General features: G+C 33.9%; 1 protein-coding gene across 1 annotated transcript in view; it reads right to left on the reverse strand.

Annotated features, from left to right (window-relative positions):
* Positions 1-2,801: 2,801 nt before the first annotated feature.
* Positions 2,802-24,168, reverse strand: part of ADAMTS20 (ADAM metallopeptidase with thrombospondin type 1 motif 20) — a 211,085-nt gene continuing 189,718 nt past the window's right edge. Inside the window, 3 exon segments of the mRNA XM_031650426.1 lie at positions 2,802-4,476; positions 6,697-6,801; positions 19,362-19,453. Coding sequence (XP_031506286.1) covers positions 4,387-4,476; positions 6,697-6,801; positions 19,362-19,453 — 287 coding nt within the window. The 3' untranslated portion in view covers positions 2,802-4,386.

A 24,168-nucleotide genomic window follows, 5' to 3' on the forward strand; every position in this document is an offset into this window, starting at 1 on the left:
CTCCTGGAGGTCAAGGAAGATTTTATATTGTTAAGAATGTTCTCAGATTGAAGTTGCAAAAAGAACACATGTATGTATGAATGTAGGATATTAATATAGATGTCAATATCAATGTTAAATTGGGTTAAAGACGTCTCAAAGATAGCTTGCCTAATGCATTGCAATAGGTGTGCCTCAAGATTTCCAGGAAAGTATGGAAGAAATTAGGTTGGCAATTTTTATTGATTCTTCTGAGGAATTGTTATGGCCAGCAGATGCCACTGTTGTCAGTGTAACTATTCTTTCAAGTTTCAAATATGGAGAATTACTAGAAAAAGGGGTAAGTGAAATGTAGCAAAAGTAATTATGTTATCTTTTAAAGATTAAGTAGTGCAAGTACTGTATAATTGAATCCTATTATTTACCTTTTAGCAAATAGTAAACACTTAGCAAATAAAGACATTCTAAAATTATAAGAAAAAAATTAACGGGAAAGAATGAGTTCTCTATGTTTGAAAATAGTACTCTTTTTAAAAAATTAGAAGTTCATGCAATGGCCAATGTTGATTGATAGCTACATTTAGTAGCCAAGATGTATTTTATCCTGATGAGTGACATTGAGGGAGAATAAAATAAATTAATTCTGTTCCTTTTTGTTGTTATAGCATCATAAAACAGCTTTATATTTTTCAAATCTGTACACAGTTGTGAACAAGTTGTTTTTGCAAAATTTATTATATTACTATCTTCTATTTCCATCAATGTTTGTACATGATGTTAGGGGTTTTTGTTTGTTTGTTTGTTTGTTTGTTTTAAGAGACGGTCTGGTTCTGTTGCCCAGGCTGCAGTGCAGTGGCATTATCAGAACTGACTGCAACCTTGACCTCCTGGGCTCGAGCAATCCTCCCACCTCAGTTTTCAGAGTAGGTGGAATTACAGATGCACACCACCATGCCCAGCTAATATATAAAGGATAATTTATAGTATCTTATTTATTTTAAAAGACATGTTTAGAACAAGAATTTATATAAAATTGTATTTGAGGTTTATAACACTGAAGGTAGATTATGATAAGTTAAAGATCTGTATTGGAATTCCTAGAGCAAACACCAAAAATAGAGAGAGAATTACCTGTTTTACAATTTTTTAAATTGCAGTACTGACTTTATTGATTACAATCTCTCAATATCAATACTACAATTAGAAAAATCAATAAATATATAGAAAAGATTTAAACACTATGATAAACTAACTTGACATAATTACTGATTGGACAGGAAAATGAGATATTTTTGTTTTAATATAGAAGAGAGGCAAACATGGTTTGTGAATGAAGAAAAGGAACCAGTGGTGAGAGAAAGGAAAGGGAGACAGAATAATCAATGGAAAGAAGTCCTAGAGAATTCAGAGTAGGGGAAATCAAAGGCAGAGGTTGAGTGATTATCCTCACACATGAGCAGGGTAATTGTTTCTCCAACAGGGCATGAAAAAAAAAGAGAAAATAGATGCAGGGAGCATGCCATCTTAAATGTTAAACAAGTAAATCGTTATAAGTTGTATATTAATATTTGCAACTAATTTACGGTACAATACAAAAGCATGCTTTTTGGCAAGAGATTCTCAAATGTTTTAAATTATATCCACATAAAGCTGCTTGGCTTTTATTCAGAAATATGACTTTTTTTTTCTTTCTCTTTTTTGGGGCAGAGGAGGTAGAGAGGAGATGTATAAGTGGCAGGAAGTTGAAAGAATTTACTTTCAATGGTTTTCTTTCTTGTAAAATAGAAAATAATGCTACCTTCTGAGAATTTGGGGTTAGAAAGGAGACAAAATATTTGAGCAAAACAGCAACACTTTGACATAGACACTGTGAAGACAAAGAAAATGAACTTAAAATAACAGTCCCAAACTGTAAACTTATATTTTTCTTGTTCCCACTCTGATGATAACTTTTAAAAAGCCCTTTAACTTAAAAAAAAAAAAAATCCTAAACCAAAACTGACAAAGATAATAAACAAGAGATTCTCAGAAAAAGAAACCAAATGTAAAAACATATGAGAGATCCCCATCTACTCTGGTATTCAGATAAATATAAATTCAGACAATGAAATACCACGCTATGTCCCATCATATTAGAAAACAAAAACAAAAAAAAACCCAGAAATTCAGGTGTCAATGAGAATGTGGATCAACTAAAATTTTTATTCTCTTCCAGTGGTAATTTAATTTACTTAACCACTTTGGAAGTACTTGGGCAAATTCTAGGGAGGTTGAAGATGATGTATCACAAGGACCTGCTTCTTGTCTTGGGAGAGATTGTTAAGTCCCCACCCATTTCCATAGATCTGGCCATCCTGCCCTGCAGGAGCACATTTCTCTGCCCTACTGCGTAGGACTTGGTCCTGTGATCTGGTTTGGTCACTTGAATCAGAGTAGACACCAATAGTCCTTGTATATACAAGCTTTCAGAGGCATTGCAAGCTGTTGCCAGCTTTCCTGCCAGGTTTCCTCTGCCATGAGAAGGGCAGAGATAGGAGCTGTGCTTCATCCTAACTGCACAAATTTGATTAAAAATTTCTTAGAATTGGCCGGGCACGGTGGCTAACGCCTGTAATCCCAGCACTTTGGGAAGCTGAGGCAGGTGGACTGCCTGAGATCAGGAGTTCAAAATCAATCTGGCCAACATAGTGAAACCACGTCTCTACTGAAAATACAAAAAATTAGCTGGGCATGGTGGCAGGAGCCTGTAATCCCCTCTACTAAGGAGGCTGAGGCAGAAGAATCGCTTGAACTCAGGAGGCAGAGGTTGCAGTGAGCCGAGATTGTGCCATTGTACTCCAGCCTGGGCGACAAGAGCAAAACTCTGTCTCAAAAAAGAAAAAAAAATTAGAATTTCTGAAGTGTTTAGAGTTATAGACATTTGCAGTGAAAGTTCTTTTTTTAACATGTAAAGACAATAAAGACAAGGTGCTAATGAATCATAAAAATGTTTATTTAAATGTTTATAAATTGTAAGATTCTAAATATGCATGAAAAGATTCCTGGAAAATGTCACACATTTTGTATTAATGTTTGTAACTGGCTTAAGGCACATAATACAAAATACTTCTTTTGATACAGACATCTTCAAATGTTTATTTAACCACGTTGGAACAAAATTGCATTAGAGCTTTATATGGCACAATACATCTGTAATAAATGTTTGGTTGGGAGAAAAACACTTTGTGGGTAAAACAAGTACACTAGTATTCACTGGCAAAAATCTATTAGTAGATTCCACTGTGGTTTTTTTTTTGTTTTTTTTGTTTTTTGGTTTTCAGAGTAGGTCTCCATAGAAAAATATTATTTGTCTACATGTCTTTCAAAAGCATATTATTATATAATACATGGTTAAATTATCTGCATGATAAAAACTCTTAATACCTGAGAATTTGCCATTTAATAGTTAATTTTTATACTCCTTTATGTTCTGACTTTGAGAAACCTCTGATATAAAATAACTTAAACATCGCTAATAAAACTTTTACATATGTAAATATATTTTTATGTTTACCAAAATAAGATCTTCAAAATTAAAAGAATTCTCACATATTTAATTAATAGAATACAGTACATAACTTTGAGAAAATAAATTTTTAAAGAATATATATACACACACAATAATTATAGAGGCAAAACAGAATATAAAATTATAAAAACAATGTATTGTTCTTGTAAGTACAATCAAATTTGAGGTAGATCTTAAAAATTAAATTATATCATATCTTTATTATACCCACAAAATTTTTTATTTACTATTTACCCCAAACATACATTTTTAATACACAATTTGTACCTCATTTTGAGGACTATTTTTTTAATTGAAGCACCGTAATCCGCAAGTAAAAATTAAAGGAAAAATAAAACAAGGTATCTAAACTGTATGAGTAGAAAGTATAATGGCTCTGTGCTTTTTTATGTAACTATTGATTTGCTACTTGTCAGAAAGATTAAATAATGTTTATAGTAATTTTGAATGTTTATTATCCTAATATTTACTTGCTTCATTTTAGCTAGTAGAATAAACATTTCATTGTACAGTACAAAGCTGAGCAGAGATTTACACATGTGTTTGTAGGTATAAGATAAGTGTGATCCAGTCCAAGAGGTTAAGAGCAGCACTGTCTTGGTATAATTCATTCGATCCTGGTATTCTCTATTATAAATTATTATGTTCTTTAAAAAAATCCTGATTAATAGAACCTTATTAAGCAGTTATTTGAATCCCTGATGAGCACCCTGAAAAAAACGCAGAGACATATTAGACCTGGAAATCTCGGGAAGGGAGAAATAAAGAAATGAGCACCCGTTATTTGAATGTTCCAGAGAATATCTCCTCTTTAGGGCATACATCCCCCTTCTAAATGTTCATATAACTTGAATTGGGAGACCAGTAGTCATGTGAGGAAGACACTTTCCACAGTACCCTCCACACTTGCCGAAAAATCTGGTTCCATCCTGAAAATTGGAAGAAGAAATATAGAAGAATCTTATACAAGCTGATATCTGCACGCAAATAGCAGAAAAAGCAAATGCTTTGAATCATATGGCTAAAATCATTAGAGGTTTCCTATAAGAATTGCATTTGAGGTCAAAGATCATACCCTTTTGATATTGTTTGAACTGGTGGACATGGGAAAGTTAAAGGATATTAGATAACTTGAGATTCATTTTAGCTAATTGAATATTATATACCATACTATAATTTAGACAATTTAAATCTCAATTAAGATTTAAATCCAATCCACATATTTCAATCTCAATCCACATATTTTTCATCTAGGTCTCTATTTGCTTCAGTGAGTTTATTAAAACCTCTCCCAATTTGCTATCCAATATTTACATAAATTTACATAATGTTCTCTTAGACCAAATAAAAGAAGGATATTGTATAAACTTGACTTTAAAGGTATATAATTCATATTCTATCCCATTTATTTCAAACATCTCGTGGAGGCATTAGAAACACACTCTGGAGAAAAGTATAGAAGGTGGTAAAATGGAGAAAAAAAATTAAAACTGGGCTGAAAGTAGTCATTAGAATTAGAAAAGAACTAAAATGGGAGATTGTTCCACAAGCAGAGCAGTTCACTGAAGAACAGGTGACAGAGGTGGGCTGAAGCGGGTTGGTCAGGACGTGATAGATGCACTCTCGAGATGCCTTACATCTTTAGGTCTAAAAGTGAAGACTGAAGACATTTCTAGAACACGACACAAAAACAGGTTGAACTCCTATCATATCTGGAAAAGGTAATTTTTTTAAATCTAAGGGAGTAAAGATAGAGACGAAAACTGTAGGTTCTGGGGACATTTTGAGATGGAAGAATGTTTTGAGAATGGAAGCTTTTGAAGTTACCTTTTCTTTCTAAAGCAATTTTAGCTCTGGAGAACCTGAGTACACAGAGAAGGGAAAGGCAGTAAAATCTCAGAGTTGAATAATTCCCTATTCCCTCTGTTGTATTAAGAACTCAATCTTCATTAAACTTATTGGCAAAGGAAAATATGTTTGCATTTCTGTAAGTATATCTGGATTTTACCAATCAGTTTCACACTGGGCATCAGATCTCAAGAAATAGTTATGTGCAACCTTTTTTATTGAGATAGAAGTTCTCAATGAAATAAATAATGAATTAATATTTAGAATAGAAGTTAATACAAACACAACTCTTTTGTTAAGTAAAGCCCAATTTTATCATCTTCAGAAACAGAATGTTTTAAAGGCTATGACTATCAGAATACTAAGTTTCATTTATGAGAAATATTTATATAAATAGGAGTATAACAAAAATCACTTTTATCATAAGAAATAAAAATCATAAAACATTAGAGTATACAGAGGTTGTTGCTGGTGCTAATTTATGTGTAATATAAGTGGGAACACATATAACCTAGATCCAGATTTACTATGGGCAGGGCTATGTTATCTAAGACACAATAACCGTGAGTAATAGAAAGCGTTTCTTGAAGTGTACATGTTGGAACACCATACCTGCAGAAAATTAAGTGGATTCTATTTGGATAATACGACATGTGCTATAGTTATAATAATTATATAAATAAACTATACAAATAGTTATAACTATATATATAAATACTACATGACAGTCTATATTTTTACAAATAAAATAACAACGTTATCTAGATAAAGACAGGAAAACATGAGTACAACATAAATACATAATCCTAATTCTTGAAAAAACTGTGAAGAATATTTGTTAAATGACAAGGGTCTCCAACACCACCCCCATCACTAAAACAGTGAGGGAAGAAAACAAAAATTAACACTCATTTTGAAATATTAAAACCTGTAAACCTTCAGTAATTAAAGTATAGTAAAAAACATACCTTTTTTGAAGACCTGTATTTCAAGTCATTAGCTCCAAACTTGAGATAGACAAAACCTATATGTCCTGGCATTTGGCAATTTATGTTCAGACATCTATAGCCCATATATGGATTCATAAGTATACAAAACCTACACATGCACATTAATACAAATGAATCCTGTTTCATTTCATAAATTGATGTTGTGCTCCATTATATATAATCTACCCATTATATGCAATAACTCTTTAGTCATCAATTTCATACAAGTTTACATTTAAGGTAGAGAGCCTTTAATGCTAGTTCACAGCACAGAAGTATTTCAAACAGGCTTTTTGGTCCTGCAGGACTTACCTCTGATCTCCGTAAGCTGACAGAGGTATAACTCCCCTGAGCAAGCCACTTTGCTGTGTTGGATATCTTCATCCCAGTTCCTGCTAAATTAATGCTAAACTGTCCCTGGATTGTAAATAAAACAAACAAAAATAGATGGAATTTATAAATACTTAAGAATGCTCTTGGCTAACAACATCTGAACAGGAATTATATAAGGATGGACTCAAGATACTCTTCAAGGGTCTTTTATAAAATGAAGGAATATCGATATAACCTTACTGTAAAGAAAATGAACCAGTTAAGGACTTTGAAAATTGATTACAAATAAGTCTTCTGAATTGCAAGTGACAACTGAATTAATACTATATAATGCTATTTGTGGAGAAGTAACTCTGCCCAACTCCAGGACTCTATGATTTGACAACTAGAGCTAATGGTCCTGTAGAAATTAGTAAATCCTGACAGAAATAGCGTTCATGGGGACCAATATTTGCTGCACTTTAACATTTCTACACTTTCTATTTTTGGCCCTTCATTGCTAACTTCTATGATGTTTCACCTATTTGACGTGTTTTCCAGAATCTCTGTTATTGCCCCATTCCTTTTGTGATAAGAATATTACTTCTTAACTCACCACACAAAACTATCTAACATAATATTATTGTCCTGGCAATTATATCCATTTTAAACACCAAAAACGGTGTTTAGATGTGTGATGCCACATGGTTTACACACATTATGGTGTGTGGGTCCCCTATGAGCTTTATGATCTAATTCTTTCCAAGTACAGGACCATTTTTATGTCAAAATATTTCAGACTATCTTTGTTAACTATTAAATTGCAATGTTAACTGAGAAAATGTGTGATTAAAATAGGTAACACTTGTGTCACATGTATATAATTTTACAGTACAGATTTAAACATTGAAAAGTAGAACTTATAAACAAGTTCAGTCTACTGACAATGTTCAGTATGCATATAGATTCAGAACAATATTAAGACAGTCTTCAATTACATCACAATATCTCAATGGCTTAAGACTCATGAATCTTTAGCAAGACTGTGACGAAACACTGGATTTTATATTATATGAATGAAAATATTATCTTGTCATAAAAGCAAAGTCTAAATAAACTCTCTCTATATAATGTGAATTATTAATATTGCTAAAACAATTAGATATCAATTTAGTCATTAACTTGGATTTCTTAGCAATCTTATATTGTATATTTCTCATTTAAAAACAAATAAAGATCAAATATTTGTATAAAACAATGACAATAAATGGAGAATTTTCCATTGCAGAAATAATTAGTTTTAGATAAATTTCAAAGACAATTTATCATCTATAACATCACTTGGTTATGAAATTTAGAATATGAACTCTATGTCAGCTTCATTGCTATATTCCCAGAGCACAGAACAGGGCCTAAGTTCTCAATAAATGTTTTCAAATGGATGAATTAAGTGCAGCATTAAAAACATTAAATAGTAGTATTATAAAAGTAAATACACAAATACATATATAAAACTCTTCAGACTCTATGATAATGAATGACACTAAAACTAGACAAAGTAGTATTTTATGTTCACAAATATTTGAATAAAAAGAATTGATTCTTAGGATATATTATTCCATTTGATACTTAATCAACCTGATACAGGTTTTGCACTGTATACCTCCAATCTCACATTCCTTCTCAGATAGGCTTTTCACCAAATAAAGTTATTAAAAAATGAAAATATATTCTATCATGTAAATTTCTTGTAACCAGATGCTCCTTGAGTGCCCGGATTGGACCATGCAACCTAATACCGTTTCTCTATTCTTCCATTTGTTCTCTACCTCCTTGATCAATATGCCTTAAAAATATTCAAATGTATATACACTAGAAGTAAAAGGAATGAATCTGATGGACTACCAACAGCCTTAGGTGGTCATTAACACAATTAGTTGAGTCTAGAACTATTGATTGTTCTATTTCTCTGGACTAATTTTCATGAGCTTTATTTCTGTTCTTAGTCCTCACTTTAAAAACTACATAATACGATCTCAAAAAAAATGGTAAAACAATTATCTGAAATTTGGTATGATGTTGATGGAGCTGAAAATACATCTCACTCATTTGTTCAAAATTAGCTGACTGGCAGAGATGGTGTCAAGTACCATAAGAGTTCAGACAGATCTCACTCTAAATCTGTCAAGTGAAATAGCATATGTACCTAAAAAAAGTAATTCAATGAGAGAACTATAATAAGTGAATAAATGTGTTAATTCCAATACTTCATTTAAGATTAAAATTTAAACCTCAAACCTAATCTTTAACCTAAAAATTGTTCAACATATGAGGTCTCTCTATCTCTCTGTCTCTCTCTCTCTCACTGTCTCTCACTCCATACATGCATATGTAGTGTGAAATGTCAAGAGAGTAGATACGTAGTATGAAACTTATCTCCTCTTCTACCCTCCTGACATTTTGAAGAAGCAGCCACTACACAAATTAAAATTTCAGCAGCCAAATCACAAATGGAAGGTAATATGATTCAGAAGACCTAGGAATTCAATAAATTGGAATGTTTATTCTTGAGTAACTGGCTGTGTCAAAGAAAAAGGTAGGTATGTGTATAAGATAGAGGAGAAGCATATAGATAGATGCAAGTTTTAACGTTTCACTTCTTGGATTGACTGGTTGGTTCATGTGTGCTCATTAAATAATTATGTTTTAAAGTTTTTAAATGTACTGTACACATTTTATTATGTATGTACTCTATAGATCTAATATAATACCAATACAAATTTTCTACCCAGAATCTTTATAGATACAGAGAGTTGATTCTAAAATTTATAAAGAAAGGCTATGGATATAAATAGTTGAGATAAGCTTACAAAAGAAGAATGGAGCTGGAGGACCCATACTACTTTAACAGTTATCATAAAGCTATCCTAATCAAGACATATGGTGTTGGTGAAGACAGACACATGTAGATCAAAGGAAAAAAAGACCCACATAAATATGGCCAGTACTTTTGACAAAGGTAGAAAGGCAAATAAGTGGAGAAAACATTGTCTTTTCAACATGTGGTGTTAGAACAATTGGGTATCTATATGTTTTTGACTCAGATGAAAAATTAAGTCTATAAATCTCCCAGACTTAATACAAAATTTAATTCAAAATAAATTGTAGGTCTAGGTGTAAAGTATAAAACTATAAAAAGTTTTTGAAGAAAACTTCCAAAAGGAGAAAAATCTTAGTAATTTGAGTTTATTTAGTGATTTCTCAGAAACGAGTCTAAATGTACAGTCCATAAAAGAAAAATTTGACTTTATTAAAATCGAAAACTGCTTGGTGAGAGATACTTAAAAGAAAGAAAAGACAAGGTTTGGACTAGAATGCCGTATCCAACAACAGGCTTGTATCCAGAACATATAAAGAGCTCTCGAAACTCAACAGTAAGGAAACCAACATCCCAGGTTTTAAAATGAGTAAGACTTGAAAATGCATATCACCAGCTGGGTGCAGTGGCTCACACCTGTAATCCCTGCACTTTGGGAGGCCAAGATGGGTGTATCACCTGAGGTCAGGAGTTCAAGACCAGCCTGGCCAACAGGGTGAAACCCTGTCTCCACTAAAAATACAAAAATTAGCCGGGTGTGGTGGCAGTCGCTTGTAATCCTAGCCACTCAGGAGACTGAGGCAGGAGAATTTCTTGAACCTTGGAGGCAGAGGTTGCAGTGAGCTCAGACTGTGCTGCTGCACACCAGCCTGCGTGTCAGAGCATGACTCTGTCTCAAAAAATAAATAAATAAATAAATAAATAAATAAATACTTAGAAATGAGCATAAAAAGACAAAGGACATAAAAAGAGAGCAGGGGTAGTAATGTTGATAAAAGACAAAGGAGAATTTGAGTCCCCAATCATGAAACTATGACAAGGAAGTGCTGAAAGTAATAATCCACAAAGAAGACATAACACATAACAAATATTATGTATCAAATCATACAGCAACAACTTTTATGAGCAAAATCTATGAGATATGCATGGAGACACAGATAAGGGAGGGGACCACCCCTCATATTGTCTTGTGCCCAATTTCTGCCTCCAAAGAAAGAAGAAGTAAAAACTAAAAGGCAGAAATGAAATCCACAGGCAGACAGCCCGGCGCCACACCCTGGGCCTAGTAGTTAAAGATCGACTCCTGCCCTAATCGGTTATGTTATCTATAGATTACAGACATTGTAGAGAAAAGCACTGTGAAAATCCCTAACCTGTCTTGTTCCAATCTAATTACCATTGCATGCAACCCCCTGTCACGTACCCCCTGCTTGCTCAATCAATCACGACCCTCTCATGTGGACCCCCTTAGAGTTGCGAGCCCTTAAACCAGACAGCAATGGCTCACTTGGGGAGCTCGGCTCTTGAGACAGGAGTCTTGCCTATGCTCCCGGTCGAATAAACCTCTTCCTTCTTTAATCCGGTGTCTGAGGAGTTTTGTCTGTGGCTTGTCCTGCTACACAGACACACCCTAATAATAGGAAAAATCATTATACCACTTCCAGTAACAAGAGAGATCAAGTGAACAAAAGGACATGATTTAAACAATGTAATCGAAAGGGTAGATCTTATGGATATATATTAAACTCTACACCTTGATAATAATGAATACATATTCCAAATATCTCACAACTGACTTTTAACATTCAAACTGGATGCTGGCCATAACCCACTGACATTAGCCAAATATGATTATTTCTCTTACTTTTATGTAATTACCAACCAGTTAAAGAGATCCACATTACTTTTGTTTTTAAAAGTTTTTGTGGCTTTGCAAAAAGTACAAAACATTTACTTTACTTTTGACATATGCATTCTAAAGTCACACCACACTCCTTAATTTCATCTCATATTGCAATGTGGCAAAGTTTATTTTCCCTAAAAAGTGCCATATGTGTCCATACTCATTTTAGCGTTCCTATCCTAGACTATCCTGTCACATGCAAACACAGAGGATGTGGGTTTGATGAATCCCAAACAACAGTATAAGTTCTGTGACATCAAACATCTGGAGAGTATTCATGCAGATGCTGTGTAACATAACACAGAATCTGGTTTATATATTGACAGAACATCTCCAAAAATATTGGGCAGTTTGTATTTTTGGTAACAGTAGCCTCAAGCAGATAAATACAGGCTGAATATAGAAAGGCACAGCTCCTTTTGACAGCATGTGTCTATGCCCAATAACATCTAATTTTAGAAATGGAGCGTTTCTGAAATTTGCGTTTCAGAAATGCCTAGAAAACCATGCAAGGGAGACATCTCGCCCCAGTGGGCAGGAAGAGCATTTTATTACTGGTTCTGCCTATGACTTTCTTAAGGATCTTGGACAGACTGTTAACATGGAATGTCTGTTTCTTCAGTTATAAACTGGGTAATCTCAGTTTACAGCTATATAACTTTTTCAAGATCTTATAGGGAAAAAAGGATTACAGAGAAATTGGAGAAACGGAGTTAGAAAGAAATGGAAATAGCTATCTTATTATTTAAAAACCTGATTGTGCAAATATCTCATTCAAATTTCATGTACATGAAGAAATATTTTATTTGTAATAATTGGGTTTCTGTTCAGATATTTCCTATAAGGAAAGTTCATTAATAAAATAAAAGAAAATTTGATTCCATTTGACAGTTATATGATTTACTTGTATATGCATCTCCTGAGATTTTCTTCATGTCTCATTGACCAGACCTTTCCCAATTCAACGAGTAATGACAAGGACCAGATTTCCAGAACTGGGTGACCTTTCCAAAGTAACAACATTTGTTAGGCCTTGTATTAGCAGACTAGGTTCCATTGTCAATTTACTTATCTCTAATTACATCAAATATATGACCAGAAGGCATAGCTTAAAAGGAGGATGGGTTGTTGGACAAGTTGACCAGTCTTGAGATAGGTTAACCATTGTAGAATGTATAATCGCCATTTAAGAGGGTTGGAATGGATGTGTCACCAACAAAAGACATCTACATATCAAGGAAAAAACTGTTTAGAATGTTAAAAGTTTTAGATTACACATCCTTGACTTAAGAACAGGTATAAAAAGAGACAGTGCAGGACTTCAGGAGAGGAGGGGCTCAGCAGGGAAAGGACAGTCCTGGGAAGGGAACTGAATAGAAAGTAGTAGGTCAGAGTCACCGTGTTAGAGGTAGGTATTCATCACCAATATGGGTGAAATACGGAATTGGAAAGAAGAATGGACATAAATAGAGCTAACCAGCCTCAAAGATTGAATGAGAACATAGGATTCCTCTGCAAAGTTGCCTGCCTTTAAAAATACAATCATGTGAGGAAGCACTTCTAGAATGGTGATGTGAGGAGCCCATGGACACTCTCTCCAGTGAAACAAACACGACTGGTGAAAATTATAACTATAACCACCACTTAAAGTCTCTGAAATTTGTTCTATGGTTATATGGAAAAGGGAGAAACATTTATTCAAGAAAACGTATTAAATCTAGGTAAGAACAGTGAGAATCTGTGGTATCTGAAGCATGGCTCACCCTCTTTTCCTCCCACCTCAGCAAGATGATCGTTCTAATCATGGTGAATGCAGTTAAGGATATAGGACTCCATTCCCCTCCAGCTCCCTGTTAAGGCTATGGTTTCTCTTTGAGAGGGGCAGGCCACCAGCATTTCTCATTCCACCCAGCTCTGTACTGCAGAAGTTGAATTATAGGCAAAAGTAGCTGAGAGTCTGAAGCTCCCGTCTTCCACCCGGTCCCTACTCACAGAGCAGTCAGTCCACCCCAGGCATGGTAGATCAAGCACACTAGGCCTGAAATGTCCCCACAAAAAATCATTGGTAAGGCAGACACGCCATGCTGAAAAGGTCAAAAGTCAAGAAGACCAGGGATTACTGCCATGACTCAGCACTCCATTTATACAGCAGGGGTGTTACTCTGAGGAATGGGCCACTGTCCCTGTCCCCAGATCCACAGTATTGCAGAGCTTCTTCCCAGGGAGAGAATCAAGTTATAAAAATAGGAAATTCACTAGCTTTTCCTATTGTGACTAAGCTTATTTGGAATAGAACCTGGAGAAGTTCAAGTCTAGGTACTCTATGGAAAAGAAGATTTTAGTGGTGTGTTGTTAAGAGGAGGGTAGTAGCTCAATGAAGGCAAATGGTAGATAAGATTGAAGTTTAACAGAGAGAACCAGAGAATGAGGCAACTAACAAAGGCTCTTCTTGGGGACTTTCCTGATCTCAGAGACAGACTATAAGACTAATTGAGGTCATGGGGTCTCAATTTAATTGGATCAGATTATGGAGTTATTTGTGTCCCCAAAATATTGTTGAAAGAATAGGGAAATTGTCTAGCAATGAGCGGAGCTCTTGCTAAGCATCCTATCAGTAGAGACAGACCATGGACAAACTCAAAACAGTTTCAGGGAATGAGAACTGAAGAAAGCCCAGCTAAGACCATTGTTATCTCTGAAGGAGAGGAGCATCACGGTCACTGTGCATGCCCAAGACTGTGCCCACTGAGGAGCACCATCAAAGGCTGCACACTACAAGAGAAATAGAATTCACTGAAACAGTTCAGTCAGGTAATTAAAAAAGAAGCAAACAACAACCATAACAAGAAGCCTCAGAAGGGAGGGTGAAATCAGTAATCACTGTTGCTAAAATATAGTTACCTAAAATGTCCAGTTTTCAACAAAATTTATGAGGCATACAAAGAAACAAAGAAACTGGAAAGCATGATGCATACACAAGAAAAAAGTCAAGAAAAACTTCCTTTGAGATGTATCAGATGTCAGACTAAGCAGACAAAGACTTCAAAGCAGCTAATACAAATATGTTCAAAGGACTAAAGAAACCACGTTTAAAAAAGTAAAAGGAGGTATGATAACTGTGTCTCATCAAATAGAGAATATCAATAAAGATGAAGATATCATATTTCACAAAGAGTCAGAAGAAAACTCTGAAGATGAAAAGTACAATAATCAAGATTAGAAAATTCACAAAGGGGGCTGAAATTGTCTACTGGATCTAGTGGAATTGGCAAACTTAAAGGGATGTTAATGATGCAGTCTGAAGAACAGAGAAGAAAAATGAAGAAGAAAAACGAACAGGACCTCAGAGGAATGAAAGGACACCATTAGGTGCACCAACATATGCACAATGGAAGTACCAAAGGGAGAGAAGAATTAAAAAGAGCAGAGAATATATTTGAAGAAATAATGACTGAAAATTTTCCAAAATCAGTGAAACATATTAATTTACCCATCCAAGAAGCTTAGTGAACTCCAAGCCAAGTAGACACAAAGAGAGGCACATCAAATATGACACAGTAAAGATATTGAAAAACAAATACAAAGAGAAAATCCCCAAAAACACCAAGAGAAAAATGACCACATCCATGGAACCCAATAAGATAAAAGCTGACATCTATTATCTACTTAGAAGTCAGAAGGCAGTGTGATGATATATTCAAAGTGCTGAAAATAAAAACTGTGCATCAATAATTTTTCAATAAGCAAATCTATCATTCAAAAAGGAAGGCAAAATAAAGACACTCCTAGATTAAAAAAAAAAAAAATGAGAGGACTTCTTGCTAGCAGATCTACTTTACAAGACATACTAAAGGAAGTTCTTCAGGCTGAAATCAAGTAACACCAGACATTAATACAAATCAACACAAAACAATCAAGAGTACTGATAAAGGTAATTATGCAGATAATTATAAAATACGCTATAATTGCTTATGTCTTCACTTTTCTTATTTTAACTGATTTAAAAGCAATCGTATAAACCAAGGTATATATAATTATATTATTGACCTGTAATGTATAGACGTGTAACATATTTGACGATAAGGGGACAAATAAGAGAGGTGGAAGCAAAGCTGTTTTAGAGTTAGGAAATGACACAAGATGATAAGTCAAATCCACAGGAAGAAATAAAGAGAACCAGAAATACTAAATGAGAAGGTTTATGTAACCAAGTCTATGAATATATAATTGCTCTATCTTCTCTCATATTATGTAAAAGACATAAAATTATTTAAGTTAATATAATAACAATATGTTGCAAGTTTGTTGCCTTTATAAATGGTATATGTGTAACAAATATAGCAAAAAAAGAGAAGAAATAGGTCATTTATAGTAGTACTGTCTTTATATTTCACTGGAAAGATAGGAATGTTCAATAGTAAAATGTAAAGTACATTCTGATAAGACATATACTGTAAGCCTTTGAATAACCACTAAGAAAACAATTCAAAAATAATGAAAAAATTGAGGAAATTAAAATGTTACCCTAGAAAACATTCACTGAATAAAAAAGAAAGCAGTAGGGAGGAACAGTTGAACAAGGACAACATGAGACATATAGAAAACAAAAAGTAAAACGGCAGATGTAAATCCAGACATAGCAATAGTAACGTTAAAGAAATCCAATCAAAGGCAGTAATCCAACAAAATACTCTATAAGAGACATTCTTAAGAGCCAAAGATATAAATAAGTTGAAAGTAAAGGGATGAAAATATATATAGCAATTCTAACAGAGCCGAAGTGGCCACACTAATATCAGATAAATTAGACTTTAAAACAAAAACATTACTGTAGATAAATATTTTATAATAAAAAGGTCAATATGTTAGGAAGTTATGACAATTATATATTCATGTACAACAAAATCTCAAAATAAATGAAGCAAAACAAAGTACATAAAAGATTGAATTGAGAAATAGACAATTTAAAAATAATAGTTGTAGAATTTCAGCAGATAGAACAACTAAGCGGAAGATCAACAAGAAAGAAAGAGTTGAACAACACTATAAACCAATAAGGTCCATAGTCTATAGAACACTTCATCCAACAACAACAGAATGCACATTCTTCCCAAGAATGTATTGAAGATTTTCCAGGACAAACTATATGCTATACCATAAAATAAGCCTCAATAAATTTAAGTAAATAAAATAACACAGAGCGTGTTTTCCAGTCACAATAAAGGTTGAAATCCAAAAAAGAAAATTTGGCAAATTTACAAATACGTAGAAATCAAACTCCACACTCTTAAATAACCAATATATCAAAGACATAACTATAGATAATAGAAAATAAAATAAATTAAAGGAAACACACAACATACCAAATATTTTGGGATGCAACAAAAGAATTGATTAAAGGAAAATTTATAACTATAAATGCCTATATTAAAAAGGAAAAATAATCTCAAATCAATAATCTACCCTTTTACCTTAAAACACTGGAAAAAGAAGAGCAGAGGATTATAATGGGATACTATGAACAATGTGTGACAACCAATTAGTTAACTTAGATAAAACAAACAAATTCCTAAAAAGACATAACTACCAAAACAAATTCAAGAACAGCAAAAATTTGAATAGATCTATAATAAATAAATAAAGCAAACTGGTAATTAAAACAACTTTCACAAAAAGCCCAGGCTCAGATGGCTTTCCCAGTAAATTCTACCAAACATATAAAGAATACATTTTTCACAAACTCTTTCCAAACGGTACAATAGGAAAAAATATGTCCCACTACATTCTATAAGGCCACTACTTCTGTGATACCAAAACGAGACAGATATCACAAGAAAAACAAAGATACAACAATCTCTCCTACAAATATGAAATATTCTCGAAAAATACTAGCAAACCAAATTTAGCGATATATGAAAATAATTATACACCATGACTAAGTGGGATTTATCACAGGAATGCAAGATTGTGTTTCAACATACAAAAATAAATCAGTGTGGTAACACTCTATCCAGTAATGGACAAAAACCACAGGATCTTCTCCACAGAAAATCCAACATCCTTTTATAATAACACTTAAGCCAGAAACAGAAGGACATGTCCTCAACCTGATCAAGGATATCTAGAAAATACTTTTAGCTGACATACTTAACATACACATGAAACTAACATACTTGCTGCTGAAGGACTGAATGCTTTTTGCCTAATATCAGAACACAAGGATGTTCACTCTTGCCACTTTTATTCAGTATTGTACTAGAAGCTGTAGTCAGGGCAATAAAACAAGATAAAGAAATAAAAGGTATCTAGATTGAAGAAGAAGTAAAATTATCTTTATTCGCAGATGACATCACTGTGTATAAAGAAAATCCTAAGAAATCTACTGTTACAACTAATAAATTAGTTCAGCAAAGTTGCAGAATACAAGATCAATCCATACAAATAAAGGTAAAAATTAACGATTTATTTGGGCCCCAGATTTGGGTTCTCCTTACCAACAACTCTACCTGTCAAAGCCTTCTTACTGTTGAGCTGGAATCTACTGCCCTATTAATGCCTCCTGGAGGAACACACATGACCTCATTCCTCTTTCATGGTATGGTAGTTCTTTAAATATGTAAAGATCGTTACAATTATCTCCCACTCTTTTCCTGGCTACCTTCTCCATTTTCCTTAGTTGACATGATTTAAACCCTTCTTTCTTTCCTATGATCCCCTCCTACTCCTAAGTAGATTGAAAATGATCTTTTACAGATAGAAATTTTAAAATAACTGTAATGTTTCAGTATCAAATAAAAATAAATCCTTCCATCTTGCTATTTTGTTTTGTAACCTTATGACTATATTAGGTTGTTTATAAATCACTCCCTGCTCTAAAGGAGTCATACTGAACTCATGCTGGGTGAATAAAACACCTATGTCTTTTCATGTAACATCACCACATTCTGTTTGAGTTTCTGGACCTAAGTTAAGATGTATAGATTTATCCAGGCTTTTATTCATTTCAGCCTGTAGTTCCAGTGTCTCTTGATCTCCTTTAAGTTCTCTAACAGAAAATGTCCTCTCTTCCTAATATAAGCGTAACTTCAATGTCATATGATGAAAATTATAAACAGAATAGTCTAAGAAAAGAGGTCTATGACAAACTATTAACTACTTCTCTTCAAAATCATACAATATAGTAATTACCGCTTGTCTTAGGTAGTAGATTTGATTCATATATTCCATTACCAATGAGTCACCTAAAAGTGCTATATTCATCTAGCTTACAATCCTTCATCTTACCATAAAAATATTGTTTTCATTATCTATGTAAAATCTCTAGTTAAAAATGTGAGAGTAAATTTTCTTCTAAGAAGCATGCTCTATATTGGAAATCATGGAAATGACATAAGAGCATGTGAAGAGAACTCTGGAAATAAAGGATAAAAGCAAGAATAAAAATATGAAAATGTATTCAATATAAATTTTACCAATAATAGACTCTCATTTGGAGGATGTTACAGACCTAGGAAGCTATTAGAACTGATGTCAGCAGAAGTGTATGAAAGTCACATGCTTGTGATCCGTTCCTTTGCCTTTTGACAAATATCTATTCATTTCCATGGACTAAATGGAAAGATGAAAAAACTGATAACATATTATGGAAGAAGAAATAGAATCTGTTTAAAATTATTGTTATACCTTTTAAACAAACCCAAAATTGGCAAAGATGCTTTTCCTCCAAAGATTATCTATGACCTTTGAAACAAAGTGCATATATGAAGCTTTGCATTTCTATTTACTTATGTTTATTGCAATATTCTGGTCAAAAAAAAATAAATGAAGAGAAGCTATAATTTTTTTTCACAATGAAAGAAAATTAATCAAACAAATGTGAAATACCTGTGGGCATCTGACAGCACTGTAGCAATCTCCAGCTGTGGCAAATGGAACTGCATTTCCAAATATTGTTTTGGAAAAATGAAGGTCTGTAGCTAGAAAATAATAAATAGAAAATAGAAAACAATAAATGAAACTCTTTAGCATGGAGACAATAATGCAATCTTTGTCATCAAACACAGAGTTTTCATATTACTTAGTAAACATACATATTTATATATTAATTTTAAAATTTTAAGCACAAATGCCACAATTCTAGTGTATAACATAGACTAGGCTCTCAATGAATAAATTTTGTTTAATACAAAAATGTTCATATCATAAATTTCCCTAACAAATGGCAAGCATATTAGTAATTAAATAGAAGATTTAAAACTAAATAAATGCATTATTACATTTGAAGTCACAGAGTATCTGAAATAGATAAAGTGGGGTCAGAAGCAAAATCACTGGAGAAAAAAAGGTTATGTAAACATAAATGACAAAACAATAAAATTGAATGCTTATAGACAGCATATATAAAAATTCATTTAGGTAATTCATTTAGGTAATTCAAAATCTCTCCACAGAGAAAAATCTCTCCACAGGAAACCAGGAAGCTTTCCATGGTTTACCAGACCCAGCTTGTAACAAATAGTGAGAGCCAACTGTGTGCATCTCTTCCCAAGCCCAGGTACAATGAGGTCATGTTGGTAGCTTATGATTGGTCACGGCGGGAATATATACACAATGTATATATTTGTGCCTAACACCACAAATCAGACTTTTTCTTCCCTGGATAACTGGTCGTCATTCATCTGCACACCACTATCTATTTGTGGCATTTGTGGGTTAGGCTGGGAAAGATCAGAGACACAACTTTCAAAGCATCTATTGTTACTATCTCCAAAAGCATGTCAATCAACAGCCAGTTTCATCAGCCAATTACACAATGATGACTCATAAGTATATATGCAGTTCACTTGACTCTGATGAGTTACAGAACATATATCAAACTCCTATTGGGCATCATTACTTGGATGACCCACAGATATCTGTCATTTAACATGTTCAAAGCTAAATGAATTACCTTTTTCTCCAAATTTATTTGCCCTGGTCTATTTCCCATTTCACTAAACTGTATTACCATCTGTCTTGTTATTTTAGAAACCTTTCTAAACATTCCATGTCACTAATTCCCACACCCCTTCTATCAGAAAATCCTGTAGTGTCTACCTCTTTAGTATTTCTCAGATGGGTATCCTGACCCATGTTTCCAGTACTCATCACTTTTTATCTGAATTGTTACATTAGCTTCCTAATCATTTTTCATGGATACAATTTGTTCTGCCTCCAACCAACTCTATTCCTTCCCCTGCATATGCCTTTACGCTTTTATTCCAATGGCTCCTATAACTTGCAAGATAAAATTCAAATGGATAGTTTAGTATACACTGTTCTTCATGATCTGCTCCCTGCAAACTTCTCTAATAAGCTACCATCCCCCAACCTACATTTGATTTATGTTTAGACAAAACTAGACTGCTTTTTATTCTCTGATACCAGCAAAATGCTTCTCCCTTCCATGATTTTGTTCATGCTTCTCCCTCCTCCTAAAACTCATTTTTTGCCACTTTTGTTAACTCAAAGTTGTCTTGAGATTGTTCAAACTATCTGTTCCTATAAACCTCTTGAGAAAAGCAAGGACTTTCAATTCAACAGATACTTATTTACAATATATTTTGCATTGGGCAGTATTATAGATATTGTGAACACAGCAGTGGGTGAAACAGAGGCCAGTGGAACCTGAGTCTTACCAGGAAGAGACAAGTTATAAAACAAATATTACAGTATATTAGGGGTGATACTTGCTATGGAAAGAAAATAAAGCAGAGAATAGAATGGGGAGGAAGAGAATTTAGTGGTGGAGAGTGGTTCTGGATGGCCTTATTTAGAAGATGAATTTCAGCAGAGACCCAAAAGAAATGAAGGGGTAAAACATACAGACAGCTACAGATGAATGTTCCTGGCAGATGCAAGAGTAAGCGCAAAGGCCTTAAGATGGGGGCATACCTGGTGTGTTCAAGGAACAGCAAACAGGCCACTGTGTCTATAGTAGGAGTGATGAGGGGGGTCGGGGCAGCAGAAAACTGAGAGGGAATAGAGGTGGGAAGGTCATGTTGACTTTTGTTGACCAGTGAAAGGCACAGTTCTGTCCATAACAGCATGCACATTGAAAATTCACCTGACAGAAGTTGATGCTGAATTACATGTGGGTGTGGAAGAAAGGTAGAAGTTGAAGGTGTTGCTAGGTTTTAGCTAGACTAAGTAGACTATTATTGGTGGCATTTACTGCAGTGGTAAACATTTGGGTTTGAGGAGGTTTGGCAGGAAATATTAGAAGTTCAGTTTTGGATACATTGAGTGTGACATGCCTATTAAACATTCATATGAATATGCTGAGTAGACAGTTGGATTTTGGAGTTTAGGGTAGCAGTCCAGGTTGGAAATGTGCATTTGGGACTGTCATTTAACAGGAGGTACTTGAAATCTATAAATATAATGAGATTCCCAAATAACAATTGAATCCTACAGCTCCTCAACATTCAGAGTTGTAGAAGATGAAGAACAACTTGCCAAGTCGAGAAACTGAGAAAGATAGGAGAAACAGGGGTCAAGAAAGGCACAAAACCACTAGAGGATGGTGTCCTGGTATACAAATGCTGCTGCTGAATCATGTAAGATGAAAAACAAGACTTTATCATTGAATTTAGGGAAACAGGTTATTGACGACTTTGATAAGGACTGTTTCCTGAAGCGATATGAATAAGAGATTGATTAGAGTATAGCATGGGGAAAGAGAAATTGGAGAGTGCAAATTATAACTCATTTCAGAAATTTTACTATAAATGAACACAGAGAAACTGGACAGTGGCTGGAAGGGTAAAAGTCAAGATTATTTGCTCATGATTATGATGAAAGAAATAACATGTTTCTCTATGAAGAATTTAAATGATTCAGCAGCAGAATTGAGGATGTGAGGGAGATCATGAAATATGCTGAAATAATGTTCTTGAGTAGGTACAAGGCACTGAGTTTAGAGGACAAGGAGCAGGATTTGCCTTGGATGGGAGCATGAAGAGTTCATCCAGAGTAAACAGGAGAAAGCAAAGGAGATAGGTAAAGATTCTGGTAGGCGGGTAGATATGGCAGTGGGAACTTGAGCAATTCCCTTCTGGTTGTTCTTATTTTCTCAGTGAAATAGCGAGCAAGATCACCAGCAGTGAGTTAGTAGAATGGAGGTATTAAAAATGTTGAAATTCGAAGCTAGAGGAGAAAGTATAAGTTAGAAAAGTAGGAGAGAGAATGGACTAGGGAAATGCAATAGAGTTACTTGGCAGTGCCAAGGATCCCTGTAAGCTTAGTACTCATGGGTTTAAAATGGTATCAGTCAGAAGGGCTGGTATTATTTGCCACATTCAGTTTTATGCTACAAGCACAGAATGGGTAGGAGGTTTAATTTAATCAAGGCTGGATTTTTACTATACAAGTTTGAGGAAGAAGAAGAGAGGAGCTGAAACTGTATATATTTGATATTGTATGCTCTGGGCCCAGACTAATGCCTGGCAAAATGGCAGCTTTGTTAAAAAGCAGCCTAGTTAACAGCAAATAAGCTACTGAGTGCCTATTAGAAACTTAGAGTGCTAATAACATGCTTATAACCATACACATTATTAAATGATAACCAATATTTATACAGCATGTACTCTATCAGGGATGTCCAATCTTTTGGCTTCCCCGGGCCACACTGGAAGAATAATTGTCTCGGGCCACACATAAAATACACTAACACTAAGAATAGCTTATGAACTAAAAAAAAAAAAAAAAAAAAAAAAAAAAAAATCACAAAAAAAGTCTCAAAATGTTTTAAGAAAGTTTACAAATTTGTGTTGGGCCACATTCAAAGCCGCCCTGGGCCGCATGAGGACTGCAGGCTGTGGGTTTGACAACCTTGTATTATATGTAAAACAATGACTAGATACATTACAAATATCATCTCTTAATCATCACCAAATAAGAACAAAAAAAAAAAAAAAAGAAGGAAAGAAAAAGGAAATGAAGAAAAAACCTTAGTGGTAGTTTCTCATTTTACACATGAGGGAACTGAGGCTTAAAGACATATCACAGCTGATCACCAACATCACACAGCTGATAAATGAAGATGAAGAATTACACCCAGACAGTCTAGAATTTATAATTGTAACCATAGTAACATAATGCTTCCACACTGTAGTAGATGGCGGATATTCAGTAAATCATAGCCATTATTATTAATAATAATGGTTCATAATTATATGACTATAATTTATATATTATGTATTCATGCATATGCTGTCTTAAATTTTTTTCATTGCTTTCTATGACTTATGCACCATGCTAGGCACTGACGATTCAATGGCAATTGAGATGGAGCCTCTGCTAGTGAAATGCACTTTTTTGCCTCTTCATGTAGATATGTAACTTTCAAGATGGCAGGCTGCATTTGCCTGGTGTATATTAAGTTCTATAAAGATGTTTTGACTTGACTGTATTATAAATTATTTTCTAGAAAAGCAATATGATGTATAATCTAAGGTCTGTGAGTAGGACTTTGTTTTCCTTAATGCCAGTTACTAATTATATGAATGGAACAAGTTGCTTAACTTCCATATTACTTATAACAGTGTGATGTAATATCTGCCTTAACTAATATAAGAGTGTTAAAAAGGTCAAATGAGATAATGTATGGGAAAATACCTGATAAATTATCATTTGAAACTAATTTAAATGA

Source organism: Papio anubis, chromosome 9 (genome assembly GCF_008728515.1).
Source record: "Papio anubis isolate 15944 chromosome 9, Panubis1.0, whole genome shotgun sequence".
Lineage (NCBI taxonomy): Eukaryota > Metazoa > Chordata > Mammalia > Primates > Cercopithecidae > Papio > Papio anubis.